This window comes from Diaphorina citri, unplaced genomic scaffold (genome assembly GCF_000475195.1).
Source record: "Diaphorina citri unplaced genomic scaffold, Diaci psyllid genome assembly version 1.1 scaffold107, whole genome shotgun sequence".
Taxonomy (NCBI): Eukaryota; Metazoa; Arthropoda; class Insecta; order Hemiptera; family Psyllidae; genus Diaphorina; species Diaphorina citri.
Genome location: NW_007377544.1, coordinates 1,728 through 25,864, shown reverse-complemented (window position 1 = coordinate 25,864; position 24,137 = coordinate 1,728). Strand labels below are relative to the sequence as shown.

The 24,137-nt window shown below is 38.2% G+C and overlaps 1 protein-coding gene across 1 annotated transcript; it reads left to right on the top strand.

Annotated features, from left to right (window-relative positions):
- Nucleotides 1–1,829: 1,829 nt before the first annotated feature.
- Nucleotides 1,830–18,492, top strand: LOC103524588 (leucine-rich repeat neuronal protein 3; the record flags this gene model as incomplete). Its single annotated transcript, XM_008489614.2, is given in 2 exon segments — nucleotides 1,830–3,577; nucleotides 18,384–18,492. Coding segments are annotated over 2 exon segments (1,851 nt in total), but the record flags the coding sequence as incomplete, so codon positions are not given.
- Between the last annotated feature and the right edge of the window lie 5,645 nt (nucleotides 18,493–24,137).

The following is a 24,137-nucleotide window of genomic DNA, read 5'->3' as shown; positions in this document are numbered from 1 at the left end:
TTTTTGTGAAATTCTCCCAATACTTTTCAATGGAAATCAAAAACTTAAAAGCTGTTTTCACTCAAATCTCATCATACTGAGGTTGAGAGCCTTCTTGAATAGAACCTCTGCAAGTTGAACTCTAAAGCTGAAAGTTTGGAAGGGGAAGTTCTCGTGAAGTACAATGAGGGAAAGTAATGGAGCAGTGTTGTCACGTTTCCTCACAATGCATTAGCTCAATTTTAACCCCACCCAGGGTGAGGAACAGGGATTTAAATTCTTCTGAATAGCTATGAAAAACTGCTGTCTGCGAAAATTCGTTTGTCCGAATTTGATGAAAATTTGAACAAATGTTCGAAGTTTGATGAGTGGTTTTACGGTCTAGTTGGACCTTCGCGAGCTCTTTTTCAGGCTGATTACACGTTTCCTCACAATGCATTAGCTCAATTTTAACCCCACCCAGGGTGAGGAACAGGGATTTAAATTCTTCTGAATAGCTATGAAAAATTGCTGTTCGAAAATTAGTCTGCCCGATTGTGATGAAAATTTGAACAAATGTTCGAAATTTGATGAGTGGTTTTACGGTCTAGTTGGACCTTCGCGAGCTCTTTTTCAGGCTAGTTTTCAGAGTGACAGTGACTTCCTATAGTTCACTGATCTGATAGTGATGTTTACGCAAGTTTATCAGTTACCTCACCAGAGTGTACAAGTGTTATGGTCATGAGTCACAATACAATTTATAGGGTTGCCAAGATTATGATGGCATCATCTGTATTGGTTCCTATGATGAGCAGTATGCGGCATGTCAGATAACGTGCTTAGTACATTGGATATATTATACACTATTTCCACTACTCAGTGTATACAGATATACAGCCAATATGATTGATGTGCTTCACGATAACATTCTCAACGTAGCGTGGAAATATGTCGAGTGTCGAGACATTTGGCAACAGCGTGGAAATATCTTGAGACATTTGGCAACAGCGTGTAGTGTGTACGTAGGAAACTTGAGTGCAATCTGTGCTTCACACAGCTCAGCAATCTCAGAATACCTACGTGTCTCCAATCTCCTATATTCTTCAAATATGAGTTTTCGTACTAAAACTCGAACCCTACGTCTCCTGATCACGAGTCCAAACTACTGGAAAGAGCAGACATCATTAGTCATCTGTCATGCAATATTCCGACAATCTCATCTTCTCTGTCACTCAACTGCCCCCGCCTATCCATCCCTCATGAATACGTCCTCATATAACTAGCCCGTTTCTTATCCTACCCAAATGCTTTCTTTCCTACCCTACCCTAATGCTAAGTACATATCAATATAGACCTCCTCACAGAGCTACATTTCTACCATCTCCCAATCCCATACGTACAATGTATCCATATTTATATTTCCTATTCATTTTTCCTAACGAATTTCCTTGTCCCTTGCCACCCTTCTCATGTAAATCTATTTGTTATTTAGGTCACAACATGTTATAATCTCATTACATGGCTTGCTATGATGAATGGCAAAACCCCGTGTCTGTAGTATTAGTGGTAGTGGGAAGTTGAAATAATGAAATGGCATTTCTATGTTATCACTTGATATATCAATCAATAGTACATAGGATGCACCAGTTCCCTAACACGGTACTCAGGTTAAGCAACGTAACGCGAGGTTGATATCCGAATAGGTGGTCCTTTGGGATGAAATGGCATTTCATTCAAGGAGGCGGAAAAAACCTTTAGTAGTTGTTATACCTTGTACCAACCTACGTGTAGTGGTTAGCACGGTGGACTCTGGATCTGGAAGTTGGTGATTTCGAGTCCATGTCAAGTCGAAAAATTTAGCTGAGTGTATCCAGATCATGAAAAATGTCTGCCTCCTCGCACTGCTAGTGTTTTCCTGTCAAGCAACTATTTCATCTCAACTGTGTCCTCAGCATTGTACATGTTCAGTAGAGTCTTCCCTGGTTGAGTGTCGCGATGTTCATTATAGAGAGATAGGAGATCATCTACCTCCAGATACAACACGGCTAGTACTTGATAACGTGTCTGTAGATAAACTCACTGGTGATACGCTAACCTCTACTCTCGCTACTACATTACGCCAACTTATATGGAGAGGTAGCAACATACAAGTCATCTCTAATGAATTCCTTACCAAACTCAACAACATAGAACATCTTGACTTGAGTCAAAACCAAATACAACGCCTCCCCAACGATGCATTTACCAATAACTTGAATTTGAAATATTTGAACATGTCTCATAATCAAATGAGCACCATACAACCGAGAGCCTTTGATAACCTGGATCAACTCAAACAATTGTATCTGAATGCAAATCAGTTGGAACTGAGGGAGCAAGTGTTCCAATCCCTATGGAACTTGGAACAGTTGGATCTCTCCTACAACAAGATCACTATGCTGGATAACTACTTCTTCCTTCCTAATAAGAAACTGACTCACCTCTACTTGAATAATAATAACATCGCTCATCTCGCCAAGCAGGCGTTAGTCAACATGAACCTCCTCAAACATTTAGACCTTTCGTATAACTCCATTAAAACATTGCCTTCTCAACTCTTCCAGAGCATGGATCAGATAGAGTATCTCAATATTTCACACAATGTCATCGTGTCTGTGATAAATGATTCCTTCTCCTATATGCCCCATTTGAAATATTTAGATGTTAGTTCCAATGTGTTTACTCAACTGAGTGATACAACCTTTAGTAACAATAAGAAGATAGAATTCTTGAGAATAGAAAACACAAACATACAAAATATGAAGACTGAACTCCTAGAACCACTCACTAATCTGGTTGACTTATCTGTTTCTTATAATCCTCAACTCAGTGATATAGACAGTGAAATCTTCTATCATAAACCAAAACTGAGAAACATCAACCTAGGCCACAATGCGTTGACAAGACTGCCTCATTCTGTAACAGGACTCAACCTATCTCTATTGGATATATCAGAAAATCTATGGACATGTGATTGCCATATGGCATGGTTTGCAGAATGGTGGAGTCAAAATAAAGCCAAGATTATTCCTGACAAGCATGTTCTCTTCTGTAAGAAAACCATTTATCCGGACCTGATCAACTCTGCAATGATTCCTACACTCCGTGCACTTAACTGTACTCCTGCTGAGATTACGTACTTCACTGCCACTACCTACTATCTCCCCCAGCAGAACATTACACTGGATTGTGTTGTCAGTGGAGAGCCCACACCTACTATTACTTGGCTTACACCTCAGGGCTGGACGTTTCATTGGATTCCAGAGTATTCGGTTAGTCCTCTCTTCAAGCATCATCCTGTGATACATGATGTTAACATGAATCCTGTCCATCAGTCACACTTGTTCCTTCTTCACAATGGATCTCTACTCATCTCACAGTTCAATAGAGAAGACCGGGGCAACTATTCCTGCTTCATATCCAATACATTCTCCAATAGAACGCGTCTCATCCCTGTCAAGATGGATCCTGTGATAATCTATTATGTCAAGATGGAAAGCATTGCATTCGGTACTCTGTGTGCTTTCATATTCCTCATGATGACACTGTTTATACAACTCATCATTCACTGTTGTAAGAGGTAAGTTCCAACTAACCAAGCGATACCCCTTGCCGCATTCGGTACTCTGTGTGCTTTCATATTCCTCATGATGACACTGTTTATACAACTCATCATTCACTGCTGTAAGAGGTAAGTTCCAACTAACCCTTGCTAAAAACTAACTTCAGATAACTTAACACCAGGTGATCAGATCCAACGTCAATTCAGATAACTTAACACTTAGAGCTTCTGCATGAACGTAGATAGATACATACAAAAACACCAAATAGACCACCAAAAAACACTTTACACAAATCCTTGGAGAAATCATTTGAATGTTCTACCTTTTCGGCCGACTTTGTTCTTGGTACTTCATAGTTGACACTAGAGAATTCAAAGTTCAAACTGCAGTAATAAGCAAGTTTAGTAACATCTACAAAGAATCTAACTATATAGTTCACACTCACTACGCTGTGCTTGTTTCAAATAAACTTTCTACTTTATACCTGTCTTCCTTCTCTCTTCGATTTCGGGACGATAAGACCATAGCAGTTACAGTTCCCTCTGTCAAACATCTTAAAAAAAAAAATCCTGTCTTCCTTCTCTCTTCGATTTCGGGACGATAAGACCATAGCAGTTACAGTTCCCTCTGTCAAACCTCTTAAAAAAAAAGAACTTTATCCACATGAAAGATATTTCTAGTTCATAGTTTATACATATTTTGTGTAAAGCAAAGCTTGGATTTGGATGTAAAAAGGAGACAAAAAGACTTCATGCTGCATGCAGATGAACATCTCTCTCTGTAAAGTTAAAAACTTGTAGGTAGAAAGACAAAACGGGGTCGAAAGTTCAAGAACTTTTCCCCAAATATGACAAAAGAGATAAAACGAGTCCGTGCCTTGGACCTTTCTATCCTGTCTTCCTTCTCTCTTCGATTTCGGGACGATAAGACCATAGCAGTTACAGTTCCCTCTGTCAAACATCTTTAAAAAAAAAAAAAAAACTTTATCCACATGAAAGATATTTCTAGTTCATATGTAGTTTATACATATTTTGTGTAAAGCAAAGCTTGGATTTGGATGTAAAAAGGGGACAAAAAGACTTCATGCTGCATGCAGATGAACATCTCTAGTGAGTGTAAAGTTAAAAACTTGTAGGTAGAAAGACAAAACGAGGTCGAAAGTTCAAGAACTTTTCCCCAAATATGACAAAAGAGATAAAACGAGTCCGTGCCTTGGTGGACCTTAGCTTCATTTTCCATCTTATTAAGATAAGAACAACAGCATCATGATATTTTCCACGTCACATTAAATTTTAATACCCAGAAGACAGCTCTGAGGCTCTCTACCTCTACCCGCCTCTCTGTTATTGCTATCCACCTTTCTATTCCTGCTACCCCACCTCCCTACTGCTATCCAGAGAGCTAGAAAGTACAAAATATTATTCACCTTGATATGGCATGTCCGTCTTGAACGTTTATATTCAACAGAGACCATTGCTCCGTGCTCTGTTATGTCTTTTACTAGATCCTGACAGCCTGACTCCTGACACCTACCTACCCCTAACACACTGCATTGCGTCTTGAGTATGAATATATTATTCACCTTGATATGGCATGTCCGTCTTGAACGTTTATATTCAACAGAGACCATTGCTCCGTGCTCTGTTATGTCTTTTACTACAACCTGACTCCTGACACTTACCTACCCCTAACACACTGCATTGCGTCTTGAGTATGAACTATGAAATAGACATCATTAGTCATCTGTCATGCAATATTCCGACAATCTCATCTTCTCTGTCACTCAACTGCCCCCGCCTATCCATCCCTCATGAATACCTCATTTAACTAGCCCGTTTCTTATCCTACCCAAATGCTTTCTTTCCTACCCTACCCTAATGCTAAGTACATATCAAAATAGACCTCCTCACAGAGCTACATTTCTACCATCTCCCAATCCCATACGTACAATGTATCCATATTTATATTTCCTATTAATTTTTGTACAATGTATCCATATTTATATTTCCTATTCATTTTTCCTAACGAATTTCCTTGTCCCTTGCCACCTCTCTCATGTACATCTATTTATTATTTAGGTCACAACATGTTATAATCTCATTACATGGCTTGCTACGATGAATGGCAAAACCCCGTGTCTGTAGTAGTGCCAGTGAGGAGTAGAAATAATGAAATGGCAAATGGCATTTCTATGTTATCACTTGATATATTAATCAATAGTACATAGGATGCACCAGTTCCTTAACACGTTACTCAAGTTAAGCAACGCAACGCGAGGTTGGTATCCGGATAGGTGTATTAGGTGACCATTTGGAATGAAATGGCATTTCATTAAAGGAGGTGGAAAAATATAAAAACCTTCAGTAGTTATACCTTATACTTATACCAACCTACGAGTAGTGGTTAGCACGGTGGACTCTGGATCTGGAAGTTGGTGATTTGAGTCCAAGTCAAAACAATTTAGCTGAGTGTATTAAGTGGGGAATGACATTTGTGACAAGCATTTAACGCAATGAAAATTCCCTTAGTAGTTATAGAGTGACATTAAACCCTTATCAAGCTGTAATTCATTAGGATAGACAGGAACACCTCCCCAGCCCCAGCGTTAAGTAGATAATTGAACAATGGAATAACACGCGATTATCAAGAGAATAAACATCAAGTGGTTTTCTATACTTGAACTCTAATCAGTTGTCCTTGTACGAGTGTACTGTCATTGATTTGCTAAACGACCACCTAAACAACCAATATTAGGATATTAATCTGTTTGAAATAAATCTTTTACTAATATTGCTGTGAGTAAAGTAAAGCTTGGGCTGATGTTAAAATAAAAGGTAGCATTGTATGAATTGATTTGGTAGATTGAAAACAAAGAAATCGAATCAAAAATCAATAAAACGTAGCACCGTTTGGAAGATTATTCAATCAATTGAGCGATAAGACTTACATAACACACCAACAAAGCCCCATTTACATCTCGGCGGACACTCAAAATGCCTTTTTTTCTTTCAGTAAATATTTTTTAATGATTCTGAGAAATATGATAAAGAGTCCGTAAAAGTAAGATATAGATTTTTACATTAAATCCATTGGTCAGTCATCAATATGAAGGTGAAATGCAAAGAGCTCGGAAAATACTTTCTATTATGTATTCCAATTTAATTCCATTCCCCCATGGAAAAAATTTCTAAAGGATTTTCTCCCTGTTTCCCCCCGCAACATTGAAAAATCTGTTTTATCCAGACTCACACACACACACACACACACACACACACACACACACACACACACACACACACACACACACACACACACACACACACACACACACACACACACACACACACACACACACACACACACACACACACACACACACACACACACACACACACACACACACACACACACACACACACACACACACACACACACACACACACACACACACACACACACACACACACACACACACACACACACACACACACACACACACACACACACACACACACACACACACACACACACACACACACACACACACACACACACACACACACACACACACACACACACACACACACACACACACACACACACACACACACACACACACACACACACACACACACACACACACACACACACACACACACACACACACACACACACACACACACACACACACACACACACACACACACACACACACACACACACACACACACACACACACACACACACACACACACACACACACACACACACACACACACACACACACACACACACACACACACACACACACACACACACACACACACACACACACACACACACACACACACACACACACACACACACACACACACACACACACACACACACACACACACACACACACACACACACACACACACACACACACACACACACACACACACACACACACACACACACACACACACACACACACACACACACACACACACACACACACACACACACACACACACACACACACACACACACACACACACACACACACAGACAAACACACACACACACACCACATAGTTAGCTCTATTTATATTCTACCTTCTATTATGAAAAACTTCCTGCAAATGGGAAGTTCTCATAACCTTGTACGTTAATCATCTCTCGCTCTTTTTCCTATGAATTTCAATTTCTCAAGTTGGTAAACTTTGTCTCGTAAAAGACTTCACACACCCCTTTGCTAATTAATCAAAAGCTAGGGTTATTTAATATTGCATTCTTTTGCTGAAGTACTTTTTCATGTCTTGCATTACATTGACTTGAGAGTGCCTCAATATCCTTTGCTCCTTTGATCTAGAATCTAGATCAATGGTTCCAAACCTTTCTGGTCTAGCGGTAACTTTACCAACACACATTCAAGAGAACATACGTTGTCAAATTTGGCAAAGTTCAAACATTTTCATTGTTCAGGGATCTTATTGCCCTATGTGACGTCACAGCATCAGGTTTTCTAAACACAATGAAACGTCTAGAACCCCAAATGGCTTGTGTTACATAAAATGCCCCAATATTTAAGCAATAGCGACATACTAAATGCCTCATGAAGGTTTCAAGCTTGTCAACACACACTAATCCCGTGATATTATGCAGGGAAATGTCCAAATAGCTGAAACAGTGAACATACACGCCGCAATGTGAAATACCGTACCGTCCGTACGCTGGATTGAAATTGAACGTAGAGTAAATGCTACCTACTAGATAATGTTGAATGATGATGCTCATGAACCCATGACGAGTGTTCCTCAATTAATTAATGAGGCATATGTTTGCTAGCGAAATTTTGGACATCAGTGAACGAAATCGACACAGGACCATCAACAGTAGGTATTCCAAAAGCCAAAACAAACAAAAACAAAGCCTAGCCAAAACTAACAGAAGACAAGGCTTAGAGCTCGAAATACAAATTTCAATAAACAACGGAACATTAAGACGAGTGTTCCTCAATTAATTAATGAGGCATATGTTTGCTAGCGAAATTTTGGACATCAGTGAACGAAATCGACACAGGACCATCAAACAGTAGGTATTCCAAAAGCCAAAACAAACAAAAACAAAGCCTAGCCAAAACTAACAAAAGACAAGGCTTAGAGCTCGAAATACATATCACAATATCACAATTTTCATTCAAAACGGACAAAAATAGGCGGAGGAAAACTATCTATAGCGCCATACATTGTTCACAGTCCCACACACATATTTGTAAACAAACCTTTCAAGGTCCCCCATTTCTTCTAATAACAGTGTTATTATAAGGGGGGTGAGACATGCACTGAGGTACTATTGTTATAGCATTGCACTAGTAGTGTGGTGGAATGCCCTTGGCATTAACACAGCCGGTATTGTTCATTCTTATACCGTGCTTCGTGCTAGTGCAGTTTTCCTTAATGTTGTATGCACGAAATGCTTGAGCAGAATGTAAACAAATGAACCGAATACACTAAGAGCGACATTTTCATATTAAAGTCGACAGTGTTTAATTGTTTCGAAATTTAATTGCTTTCAAGTCGGGTTGTCAAGTTGTCATTATTATTTTAATGTCAATGCATTTGGAATATTCAGATGCCAAGCAAAATATTTCGAGTCAAACACGAGTATGTTCATTCTTATACCGTGCTTCGTGCTAGTGCAGTTTTCCTTAATGTTGTATGCACGAAATGCTTGAGCAGAATGTAAACAAATGAAGCGAATACACTAAGAGCGACATTTTCATATTAAAGTCGACAGTGTTTAATTGTTTCGAAATTGAACAAACCTTTCAAGGTCCCCCATTTCTTCTAATAACAGTGTTATTATAAGGGGGGTGAGACATGCACTGAGGTACTATTGTTATAGCGTTGCACTAGTAGTGTGGTGGAATGCCCTTGGCATTAACACAGCCGGTATTGTTCATTCTTATACCGTGCTTTGTGCTAGTGCAGTTTTCCTTAATGTTGTATGCACGAAATGCTTGAGCAGAATGTAAACAAATGAACTGAATAGCATGATATTTTCCACGTCACATTAAATTTTAATACCCAGAAGACAGCTCTGAGGCTCTCTACCTCTACCCGCCTCTCTGTTATTGCTATCCACCTTTCTATTCCTGCTACCCCACCTCCCTACTGCTATCCAGAGAGCTAGAAAGTACAAAATATTATTCACCTTGATATGGCATGTCCGTCTTGAACGTTTATATTCAACAGAGACCATTGCTCCGTGCTCTGTTATGTCTTTTACTACAACCTGACTCCTGACACTTACCTACCCCTAACACACTGCATTGCGTCTTGAGTATGAACTATGAAATAGAACACGATATAAATATTGTAATATTTTACAGTCATGTCTTGAGGGTTAATGATGTAGGTTACAGTCATGTCTTGAAAGTAAATGACATGGGCTACAAGGACATGATGTAACTTTTCCGGACTGCGTTCCATAAAAAACGTCGCACTTGGCCGAAACCTATATCATTGAGAAAATTCCTAACCTGGAATTCCTGGGAATATCTGTGTCATTAGAATTATAGTCCACACTTTAGATTGTTGTAAATTTTCTGATAGATAAGTACAAATTTATCGACCATACCATGCCATTTCGAAAACAAACCATCTGTAATGTACGAACTACAAACGTACAAAGCATCGTGAGAGCAGTGGAATACATAACTCCGTACAAGTTATTTTTAGCTCGCGAAAATTATTCTCTATGTAAAATGATGCTCCTACCTACCCATACCATGCCATTTCGAAAACAAACCATCTGTAATGTACGAACTACAAACGTACAAAGCAACGTGAGAGCAGTGGAATACATAACTTTGTACAAGTTATTTTTAGCTCGCGAAAATTCTTCTCTTTGTAAAATGATGCTCCTACCTATATCATGTCAATCAGCATAAGACACAAATATTCTTCGCCGTCATTTCCACATTTGTCATTTCTTCCCCAAACTTTCCCCATTTCTACTTTGTCGGTTATCAAGTTTTCCCCCCAAACTCGTGTGAGAGAGTGGATTTTCTTCACTCACTTTTCGAATATGTCACTTTGGAATGTGTGTGAATTTGAAACGAATAACAAGTGAAACGTTCAAGTGTTTAACATCAATAGTGGTCGTTTTGTTTTAGATGTGTGTACACTGTACACAGATCATAGATTTATCTTGTGTGGGCATTGCATGCGATGAATTCGAATAGGTATGTCAGTTTGGAATGTGTGTGAATTTGAAACGAATGACAAGTGTTTAACATCAATAGTGGTCGTTTTGTTCTAGATGTGTGTACACAGATCACAAATTTATCTTGTGTGGGCATTGCATGCGATGAGACGGTTCACGCCTGTACGGCTGGAACATTGCCCTTGTTTCAAACATACTCAATACATAGATGGGCAACTAAGAGGTGAAATTCCACTACCTTGTGTCTGTCATGTATTCCACTTACAAAGACTGTCTTTATGTTCTCAAGCCGAGTTGGAAATCGTTTATACTTTTTTGTGAGAGCTCTAATCAAGAGCTAAACACACGGCTGGAACATTGCCCTTGTTTCAAACATACTCAATACATAGATGGGCAACTGAGAGGTGAAATTCCACTACCTTGTGTCTGTCATATATTCCACTTACAAAGACTGTTTTTATGTTCTCAAGCCGAGTTGGAAATCGTTTATACTTTTTTTTTGTGAGAGCTCTAATCAAGAGCTAAACACATACGGCTGGAACATTGCCCTTGTTTCAAACATACTCAATACATAGATGGGCAACTGAGAGGTGAAATTCCACTACCTTGTGTCTGTCATGTATTCCACTTACAAAGACCGTCTTTATGTTCTCAAGCCGAGTTGGAAATCGTTTATACTTTTTTGTGAGAGCTCTAATCAAGAGCTAAACACATATATTTCCTCAGATTGAAGGAAAGCGAGGTTTTGTCAGGAAAAAAAAATCCACCATGAGTAAAGCCCCTAATATTTTAGTCACGTTTTAGCCAGAGATAGATGGGCTGCTGAAGACATTTTCAATTTAAACCTTCTTTATTTAATCCTGACGCAGCCAGGAAATGGAATGTAATATTTGCCTCATGCAGGATTACACTTAGCCCAGATTCATCGTCATAGCTTTAGTCTTATACAACATACATAACGTAACATATGTACATGTACTTAACTTCAATAATCTTCTCTTTCCCTCCTTTGCCTATTTAATCCTGACGCAGCCAGGAAATGGAATGTAATATTTGTCTCATGCAGGATTACACTTAGCCCAGATTCATCGTCATAGCTTTACTCTTATACAACATACATAACGTAACATATGTACATGTACTTAACTTCAATAATCTTCTCTTTCCCTCCTTTGCTAACGGTCAACATTTTTCACAAATCCCAAAGCTTGGGTATTTCATTTTGTTAGCTCTGTATTTAGGTATAGTACCTACTACCAACGTACACAAACGTAATACTCGTATGAAGTCATGCATTTCGCAATAATCATTTCAGTTTCAATGTTCAGTATTTACTTGTGTAGTAATAGTAACCTCTCTCATTGTTGGTTGTGTTTCAGGTGCTATTTATCCTGGAGACGTATTATTTCATCAGATCATGAAAAATGTCTGCCTCCTCGCACTGCTAGTGTTTTCCTGTCAAGCAACTATTTCATCTCAACTGTGTCCTCAGCATTGTATATGTTCAGTAGAGTCTTCCCTGGTTGAGTGTCGCGATGTTCATTATAGAGAGATAGGAGATCATCTACCTTCAGATACAACACGGCTAGTACTTGATAACGTGTCTGTAGATAATAAACTTACTGGTGATACGCTAACCTCTACTCTCGCTACTACACACCTTCAGATACAACACGGCTAGTACTTGATAACGTGTCTGTAGATAAACTCACTGGTGATACGCTAACCTCTACTCTCGCTACTACACTACGGCAACTTATATGGAGAGAACGAGTGTACTGTCATTGATTTGCTAAACGACCACCTAAACAACCAATATTAGGATATTAATCTGTTTGAAATAAATCTTTTACTAATATTGCTGTGAGTAAAGTAAAGCTTGGGCTGATGTTAAAATAAAAGGTAGCATTGTATGAATTGATTTGGTAGATTGAAAACAAAGAAATCGAATCAAAAATCAATAAAACGTAGCACCGTTTGGAAGATTATTCAATCAATTGAGCGATAAGACTTACATAACACACCAACAAAGCCCCATACCAAATACAACGCCTCCCCAACGATGCATTTACCAATAACTTGAATTTGAAATATTTGAACATGTCTCATAATCAAATGAGTACGATACAACCGAGAGCCTTTGATAACCTGGATCAACTCAAACAATTGTATCTGAATGCAAATCAAATTTACATCTCGGCGGACACTCAAAATGCCTTTTTTTCTTTCAGTAAATATTTTTTAATGATTCTGAGAAATATGATAAAGAGTCCGTAAAAGTAAGATATAGATTTTTACATTAAATCCATTGGTCAGTCATAATATGAAGGTGAAATGCAAAGAGCTCGGAAAATACTTTCTATTATGTATTCCAATTTAATTCCATTCCCCCATGGAAAAAATTTCTAAAGGATTTTCTCCCTGTTTCCCCCCGCAACATTGAAAAATCTGTTTTATCCAGACAAACACACACACACCACATAGTTAGCTCTATTTATATTCTACCTTCTATTATGAAAAACTTCCTGCAAATGGGAAGTTCTGATAACCTTGTACGTTAATCATTCTCGCTCTTTTTCCTATGAATTTCAATTTCTCAAGTTGGTAAACTTTGTCTCGTAAAAGACTTCACACACCCCTTTGCTGATTAATCAAAAGCTAGGGTTATTTAATATTGCATTCTTTTGCTGAAGTACTTTTTCATGTCTTGAATTATATTGACTTGAGAGTGCCTCAATATCCTTTGCTCCTTTGATCTAGAATCTAGATCAGTGGTTCCAAACCTTTCTGGTCTAGCGGTAACTTTACCAACACACATTCAAGAGAACATACGTTGTCAAATTTGGCAAAGTTCAAACATTTTCATTGTTCAGGGATCTTATTGCCCTATCACACACACACACACACACACACACACACACACACACACACACACACACACACACACACACACACACACACACACACACACAGACAAACACACACACACACACCACATAGTTAGCTCTATTTATATTCTACCTTCTATTATGAAAAACTTCCTGCAAATGGGAAGTTCTCATAACCTTGTACGTTAATCATTCTCGCTCTTTTTCCTATGAATTTCAATTTCTCAAGTTGGTAAACTTTGTCTCGTAAAAGACTTCACACACCCCTTTGCTAATTAATCAAAAGCTAGGGTTATTTAATATTGCATTCTTTTGCTGAAGTACTTTTTCATGTCTTGCATTACATTGACTTGAGAGTGCCTCAATATCCTTTGCTCCTTTGATCTAGAATCTAGATCAATGGTTCCAAACCTTTCTGGTCTAGCGGTAACTTTACCAACACACATTCAAGAGAACATACGTTGTCAAATTTGGCAAAGTTCAAACATTTTCATTTTTCAGGGATCTTATTTCCCTAAAGTTGGTAAACTTTGTCTCGTAAAAGACTTCACACACCCCTTTGCTAATTAATCAAAAGCTAGGGTTATTTAATATTGCATTCTTTTGGTGAAGTACTTTTTCATGTCTAGCATTACATTGACTTGAGAGTGGTTCCAAACCTTTCTGGTCTAGCGGTAACTTTTCCGAACACACATTCGTGAAGAGAACATACGTTGTCAAATTTGGCAAAGTTCAAACATTTTCATTTTTCAGGGATCTTATTGCCCTAAGTGACGTCACAACATCAGGTTTTCTAAACACAGTAAAACATCTAGAACCCCAAATGGCTTGTGTTACATAAAATGCCCCTACATTTAAGCAATAGCGACATACTAAATGCCTCATGAAGGTTTCAAGCTTGTCAACACACACTAATCCCGTGATATTATGCAGGAAAATGTCCAAATAACTGAAGCAGTGAACATACACGCCGCAATGTGAAATACCGTACCGTACCGTCCGTACGCTGGATTGAAATTGAACGTAGAGTAAATGCTACCTACTAGATAATGTTAAATGATGATGCTCATGAACCCATGACGAGTGTTCCTCAATTAATTAATGAGGCATATGTTTGCTAGCGAAATTTTGGACATCAGCGAACGAAATCGACACAGGACCATCAAACAGTAGGTATTCCAAAAGCCAAAACAAACGAAAACAAAGCCTAGCCAAAACTAACAAAAGACAAGGCTTAGAGCTCGAAATACAAATTTCAATAAACAACGGAACATTACCTTGTTCAATTTCACTCGATATCACAATTTTCATTCAAAACGGACAAAAATAGACGGAGGAAAACTATCTATAGCGCCATACATTGTTCACAGTCCCACACACATATTTGTAAACAAACCTTTCAAGGCCCCCCATTTCTTCTAATAACAATGTTATTATAAGGGGGGTGAGACATGCCATGCACTGAGGTACTATTGTTATAGCGTTGCACTAGTAAGTAGTGTGGTGGAATGCCCTTGGCATTAACACAGCCGGTATTGTTCATTCTTATACCGTGCTTCGTGCTAGTGCAGTTTTCCTTAATGTTGTATGCACGAAATGCTTGAGCAGAATGTAAACAAATGAAGCGAATACACTAAGAGCGACATTTTCATATTAAAGTCGACAGTGTTTAATTGTTTCGAAATTGAATTGCTTTCAAGTCGGGTTGTCAAGTTGTCATTATTATTTTAATGTCAATGCATTTGGAATATTCAGATGCCAAGCAAAATATTTCGAGTCAAACACGAGTAGAACAACTAAGAAAAGTAGATGAAATGCAACAATCAAGAACTTTATCAGCCAGCCTAGTTAGCTTAGTTGGTAGTGCGCCTGCCTTGTAAGCGCTAGGCCGCGGGTTCGATTCCCGCCCGGGGCGGATTTTATCCTGGTGGGATAATGTTCGTTCTCGGAACGGCTGGCTTTCTCCTATCCTGTCTTCCTTCTCTCTTCGATTTCGGGACGATAAGACCATAGCAGTTACAGTTCCCTCTGTCAAACCTCTTAAAAAAAAAAAAACCTACGTCAATAGTTTGAAGAGACGCCCGGCATAAATCAACACGGAACAGAGTTTTGATGTTTTACTGATTTTTTTTTTTTTTTTTTTTTTTTTTTTTTTTTTTTATTTTATGTTAAAATTTTTTTTTTCCCTCTGTCAAACCTCTTAAAAAAAAAGAACTTTATCCACATGAAAGATATTTCTAGTTCATAGTTTATACATATTTTGTGTAAAGCAAAGCTTGGATTTGGATGTAAAAAGGAGACAAAAAGACTTCATGCTGCATGCAGATGAACATCTCTAGTGACTGTAAAGTTAAAAACTTGTAGGTAGAAAGACAAAACGGGGTCGAAAGTTCAAGAACTTTTCCCCAAATATGACAAAAGAGATAAAACGAGTCCGTGCCTTGGACCTTTGCTTCATTTTCCATCTTATTAAGATAAGAACAACAGCATCATGATATTTTCCACGTCACATTAAATTTTAATACCCAGAAGACAGCTCTGAGGCTCTCTACCTCTACCCGCCTCTCTGTTATTGCTATCCACCTTTCTATTCCTGCTACCCCACCTCCCTACTGCTATCCAGAGAGCTAGAAAGTACAAAATATTATTCACCTTGATATGGCATGTCCGTCTTGAACGTTTATATTCAACAGAGACCATTGCTCCGTGCTCTGTTATGTCTTTTACTACAACCTGACTCCTGACACTTACCTACCCCTAACACACTGCATTGCGTCTTGAGTATGAACTATGAAATAGAACACGATATAAATATTGTAATATTTTACAGTCATGTCTTGAGGGTTAATGATGTAGGTTACAGTCATGTCTTGAAAGTAAATGACATGGGCTACAAGGACAATGATGTAACTTTTCCGGACCGCGTTCCATAAAAAACGTCGCACTTGGCCGAAACCTATATCATTGAGAAAATTCCTAACCTGGAATTCCTGGGAATATCTGTGTCATTAGAATTATAGTCCACACTTTAGATTGTTGTAAATTTTCTGATAGATAAGTACAAATTTATCGACCATACCATGCCATTTCGAAAACAAACCATCTGTAATGTACGAACTACAAACGTACAAAGCAACGTGAGAGCAGTGGAATACATAACTCCGTACAAGTTATTTTTAGCTCGCGAAAATTATTCGTAAAATGATGCTCCTACCTACATCATGTCAATCAACATAAGACATAAATATTCTTCGCCGTCATTTCCACATTTGTCATTTCTTCCCCAAACCTTCCCCAATTCTAAATTGTCGGTTATCAAGTTTCCCCCAAACTCGTGTGAGAGAGTGGATCACTCACTTTTCGAATATGTCACATTGGAATGTGTGTGAATTTGAAACGAATAACAAGTGAAACGTTAAAGTGTTTAACATCAATAGTGGTCGTTTTGTTTTAGATGTGAGTACACTGTACACAGATCACAGATTTATCTTGTGTGGGCATTGCATACGATGAGGCATTCGGTACTCTGTGTGCTTTCATATTCCTCATGATGACACTGTTTATACAACTCATCATTCACTGCTGTAAGAGGTAAGTTCCAATTCCAACTAACCCTTGCTAAAAAATAACTTCAGATAACTTAACACCAGGTGATCAGATCCAACGTCAATTCAGATAACTTAACACTTAGAGCTTCTGCATAAACGTAGATAGATACATACAAAAACACCAAACAGACCACCAAAAAACACTTTACACAAATCCTTGGAGAAATCATTTGAATGTTCTACCTTTTCGACCAACTTTGTTCTTGGTACTTCATAGTTGACACTAGAGAATTCAAAGTTCAGACTGCAGTAATAAGCAAGTTTAGTAACATCTACAAAGAATCTAACTATGTAGTTCACACTCACTACGCTGTGCTTGTTTCAAATAAACTTTCTACTTTATGAGTTTCCCCTTCAGTTAGATACATATGTTGCTTCTTCTACATTGACTGTTCGTTATCCCAAACACTTCAAAGAGAAAATAAATAAAACTTACCACTTGGGAATATCTACATGGAAACAGAACAAGATGAAACATACCTGTAAGCAAATAAGATAAAGTCACCATGTTAGTATTGACACAATATTCTGACCGCGAACTGGGTCATTTAATTAAATATTCCATGAACTCGGTACAGCACGAGTTGCAAAAGTTTCATATTACATAATATGAAAACTAATCAAATATGTGCACAACACAATTGAATCAGTACCAGAATGACTGGATAAAATATAGTGTAACAAAAACATAGGAACAAATAGACAGAGAGTGGAGAAGAGGGAAATGAACATGATAACAAAATTTGGATAACCATCACAAAGCACCAAAGCTTTTTACACCCGACTGCTTATTACTCCGTTCACTGCACACAATCATGTTTGTTGTATTCCTTCTTATCCTTTGTTTTCTACGTTAATGCCATTACAATGGCGGTATGAAAATGTTTATTTGTCGTTACAACCTGATTGTTTGGTTAGTCGCTCATTACGGTAGGGTACTCCTTTCATTATTCCAATAACTTTGTCCTCATTCTTCACATCAAACCCCAAGCCATATAGCACACAAGTCAGGGACTAATTGAGGTCCTTATTTTGTATGCTAGATACATTTGGGCATGATTTCACTTCTAATGTTTCAATTAACACATCTCTATTTCTTCTCCCCTGTACAGATGTTGTCACCGTGACTCCCAGCCAAAGCATATTCAGCATGTACTGGACAATATTGATCAATGCCGCGCTCAGCAGCTATCCAGACTCCAGGAGAACTACGCCCTCCAGGTAACCACTACAACTAGTCTCAAACTTCACGCTGTACTTGCAGTGTAGGGTGCGCCGGTTCGAGACCCAGACGGACCCGATGTTTCGTCAAGTGTACATCTTTGAAGAGGTTGATTTCCAACTACTCCAAGTCAGTTTTGACGACTTTTCATGAAGTGGAAAAAAAAAACATTATTATTTTCCTGTTTAACAAGTTAGGTCATTTTTGTTGTAAACAAGACTAACCCCTAGGTTTGGAGCCTCATATTGACTTTATGTTGTTTAATTTTTTCAAAGTTATTCATGACTGTGCTTCCTAGAAGCCAAAATTGTATTTAAACATGAGGCTGTTGATCTGGGCTTATTAATGGAACACCAATAACTCGTAATGCAAGAAACTATGCAAAATGTCAAAATAGATTAACTTCGTGAAGTTTGAAATCAACCTCTTCAATTGGATATTGAGGTTGGGATTTCACAGCTCTAACTTTAGTGCGAGTGTTTACTTGACTCACATAGGTGTGTAAGTTGAGTCTTGGGTAAATGCTCAATTAGAATTTGATTGTCATATTCTATTCTATACTGTTTATGACTTTAGTATTATAACGTGTTTTTCTACATACCAGTCAATAGCTTTTAGCTTCTACATATTCTATCTTAGGGATAGTTCCAAATATACAATACGTGCTATACTTTGATCATTATGAATTATTACAACATGTCTGGGCCAAGTTAACAAAGCCGTTCTTTTGAGTTCCTCCTTCATCATTTCCTTAAAATCAAACATTCTCATGGCCGGGGTCACTATCAGAGTTTGAACTCGGTTTAAGTTTAGCTCTTGGATTAAACAATCTATTAATTAATTCAAGAGCTGAACTTAGTTTAAACGGTAGTCCTGTTGCTGACGTCAATAATAAACCAAATAGAGAGTATAATATTTACTTGAAGACGATTTGGCGTGACATTTCACGACAAATATTTGGAAGTATACTACTTGTCAGCAATTAAATCTCGATATACGTACACAGGTATACCGGTTCAGCTTGGAGCCTAGTGTCTAGGTTACATTCAACTCTTGATTGGTAACTCTAATAATCGTATACAGGGTTGGTTCATTTGATTTGTGAAGTCTTGGGGGAAAACTGTTTGTTCAAATTGTGTAGTATTCATATGATCCTATGAGAATTGCAAAGTGAAATGAATTTAATGACGCGTTACTTGATATAATTTACGAATCTCACGAGAGGACATACCGATAGATGCCTGTAAGCTTATAGCACAATACTCCATAGCGACCGGCATACAATTTGTTATTCACAGTGAATAAATACTTACTAACAAAAAATACAGAACGTGAGATAAACTTGAAGGGTTGGGTTAACGCTTATGGCATTCTCTGTATTTATTAGTATCTAGGACTACAAGTTCTAATCTGCCATTTGAAACATGAATTAAACCAATAGAGCCTATAACTTTAAAAACACTCCCTACAGGAAATGGATGACACCAATATCTCCTCATGACATCCTAGTCATTTGCCAAACACCCACCCTGTAAATATTTGCCATGTCCAGCAGGTGAGATAAACTTGAAGGGTTGGGTTAACGCTTATGGCATTCTCTGTATTTATTAGTATCTAGGACTACAAGTTCTAATCTGCCATTTAAAACATGAATTAAACCAATAGAGCCTATAACTTTAAAAAACTCCCTACAGAAGATGGATGACACCAATATCTCCTCATGACGTCCTAGTCATTTGCCAAACACCCACCCTGTAAATATTTGCCATGTCCTACCAACGTACACAAACGTAATACTCGTATGAAGTCATGCATTTCGCAATAATCATTTCAGTTTCAATGTTCAGTATTTACTTGTGTTTTGCCATGTCCAGCAGCAGCAGTGGCATCAGACCCAGGCTAGGCCATACAGTTATATCTACATGGTACCACCTTACAGTGTTGTCTACTGGACATGTATTATGTTCTTTGCACGGTTGCCAACCTTGAATGAAATTCTCCTCTTCCAACTCAATAAGAAAAAATTACATTTTGCAGTTCATAGATTTTCAAATCTTTCTATTTCTTTATAGCGCGCATGTTATGACTTAAAACTTATAGCTTTCCTATACACATTATTGTATTAAATACCAAGTTCAAATTTATTTAATATCTGTTATCTTACTATCTCGTTTCTTCTAGCTTAGGTTCCAATAATGATTGCATTCTAGGTAAATTTTGGTTTGAGGTCAATAAGAAAAAATTACATTTTGCAGTTCATAGATTTTCAAATCTTTCTGTTTCTTTATAGCGCGCATGTTATGACTTAAAACTTATCGCTTTCCTATACACATTATTGTATTAAATACCAAGTTCAAATTTATTTAATATCTGTTATCTTACCATCTCGTTTCTTCTAGCTTAGGTTCCAATAATGATTGCATTCTAGGTAAATTTTGGTTTGAGAACTTTTTTTTCTTTTGCAAAGAATAATCTTTGGTCATATAAGAGACGAACGGGTATACAGCAAACACCTTGTGCTCATTGCCCTCTGACCTTTGATATGGAAGAAGTTTTTCATTTGTAAGATATGGTAGGATGGGTTTACTACCCAAAGTAGAGAGAATGAAATTTGCATAGTGGGAAATAAAATGACAAAGGTGTGGAGTAAGGGTGGTGGAATATTGTGGTTGTGTCTGTGTCACGCCCGGTGGGGCAATTAGTAGTAAGGGCATGGCTGGAAATTTAAACAAAATGAAACCCGTAGGTCCCCTTGACCACCTGGAAACCTCCGATTTTCAACAAGTAGACTTTGATCCTAAATGAAATTTGCATAGTGGGAAATAAAATGACAAAGGTGTGGAGTAAGGGTGGTGGAATATTGTGGTTGTGTCTGTGTCACGCCCGGTAGTAAGGGCATGGCTGGAAATTTAAACAAAATGAAACCCGTAGGTCCCCTTGACCACCTCGAAACCTCCGATTATCAACAAGTAGACTTCAAGTTTGATCCTAATCAGAAAACAGATTGGAATCTCTTCATTATCCAGACCCTTCAGAAACATGTTTCCACCTCAATGAACATTTGCAAGACAGTTACCAAGCCATCAACATTTTCGTTCATGTTCGCAACGGAAAAAAAAGAACACGAAAAATCAATAACGCTAAGTTTTCGGAAGCAGAAAGTAATGCTCTCTCTCCTCTTGTACACTTGCCTCTCCTTCAAATAAAACTAAAATTTCTGCTCTCGAAATATTTTCTTTGTTGAGAAGCTCTTGGCGAAAGAAACTCATTGTAGAGACACAGGTGGGTCCTTGTATGTTATGGAATATCATTGAGAGGAGATTTCGATCGCCACTTACATTTTCTTCAGAAAAACAGATACAGGCTATGAGAAAACTGTAGGTCTTGTTTAGAGTTCAAGGCTTTGAGCATAATGGGAGTTTATTACCCGAGTGGTGAGAACAAAAATCAACGAACGATTCAAACATTCAAAACATGCTTCACATTCACACATTCTAAAGAGTATCTCAGCATAGGAGCATCATAGTCAGTACACGTTCTTTGTTCTAAGGCGTCCTACATTCTCACTATTTAACACGCATCCAATTCCATACCAAAATAGATGTGGTTGGGTAAGTAATACCCTTTCATACATGTAGCGGTGTAAGGTGCCCTGCGTAGTGTTCTTACTGTATCTTATCCCGACGCAGTGGGATTTTTATCCCTTTTCAGGGATTTTTCAGGTCTGACTGGGATAAAAATGAATTTAGGGATTTTAAGGGATTTTTAACAATTTTAAGTGATAATAATTTTTATTCATCTAATAAAAATACATTAATTATTTAAAGTCAATATTTAAGGGTATTTGAGTGAAATTTCGAGTGTATGGCCGCCATACACGCCTTATATGGACGCTACGCCACTGGTGGTTCCTAAACCCTCCCCCAAAAAGGGGGTTAAAATTCCCCTTACAACATCAAAACGCGTAGTGAAGTTCAACGCGTAAAGCCTGAGCTTCTGTTCAAGGTGTACCGGTAGTTAGTTCTGAGAGGTGCCTATAGTTTTCAACATGTCATGCCAGGTGCCAGAATTTTATTAACATTGGATAAAACAAACAAATTAATAGACAAACTTGAATGCGAAATCGTCGAGTGAAAACCTAGAAGCCTAGGTAGGACTCACTCCGTTAGTTCAACAATATTTCAACGCCCCACCGTGAGTGACATCATAAGAGTTACGGATATTATATCATGTACCTCAGTACCATGACTACCGTGTACTCGTATCTTTTGCCTATCTCAATAGGTAACTCCTAGCTAAATAATCTCAGGTAAAACCTCAGTATTCAACCTTCACTTCCGAAACTCACTAATCGAATTTACAGAATGAGTATTAGCAAACTATTCACTAGTCTCCCTTTCCTTCTTGATAAACCTGCTCCCCTTTGTTAAATTTTCAATAGATTTTTTTAGTTTCTTCAAACCCCCTTCACTTAAGAAAATCCAAGTGAAGCGTCCCTTCAAGGAATGCTCCTTTAGTTTTCCAATAATCTTCTCTTCCAAGAAAAATATTTCCTTTATAGTATATCCGTCTTTGAATATTCTCTTTAGTTTTTTCAATACCCGTGTCACCAATCCAGGGAAAATATTTCAAAACTTCGGGAAAGAAAATAAGGAGGACACATGTTATTTTTGTTTTTTCTTTGAATAAATAATTTTCTTTTGGTTTTGTAAAGAAAAGGGGGAGATAGAGCTGGGAAGAAGGGTATGTCCCATCAGGTCGGATGAACATGAACTATTTCAACCGAAACCCTCTGACTATTTTCGTTTCCAACCCCTACAGTATGTACTATAATCGTAGTATTCTGTTCACAATCCTTCACATACCTTGGTCCTACTCTGGACACATTGGCCGGATATGGCTTCACATATGTTCACTACCTAATCCATTGGTTTAGTGGAACTAAGAAACGCCAGACTATCGTCTCTGAACTGATATGCGAACTTATTCAAACGAAAGAACCGAGTTCCAAGTTTTAAAACGATTTTTACTTTCAGTCTGTCGATCTGTTAGTTTCACCATAATTTTCGAAGGGTTAGTTACGCCTCCTTGGGCCACTGAAGTTTCCATAGAGGTCTTTCTTTCTGAGTTTATTCCACAGAGAGCTCCGACAGAGGCCTTTTTCTACAAGGTTTTACTTATTCTGAGTTTGTTCCACAGAGAGGAAATTTGCTAGTTTAATTTCACGCCCACTTGTGCCATTGAGGTTCAGTGAGCTATACAGTTCACTGACAGAGAATAGATACATCACTGTACACTGTATAGACGTAGCCTGGGGGAGTTACACGACAAGCTTTGAGAGCGCTGCTTGGGGAATAACAGGAGCTCCTCAGAATGACTGACATGTTCAAATAAGATATCTGCGATAGAGTGTTACCCCAAAACATAACGTAACAGGATGAGCAGCTGAGCAGTAAGGCCAGTTCAGACCGTCTGACAGACCTAGCTCTCAAGATTTTTCCGCCACACACGCTCCAACTGTCTGACACTCTCAGACAGTCTGAGTGTGAGTGGCTGGCATAAGCTTCTACATGTCTATGACGCTCTCAGGGTCTCAGGGGAAACCAATCTTTATGATAACAACCTCACCATTAAAATAAAAAAA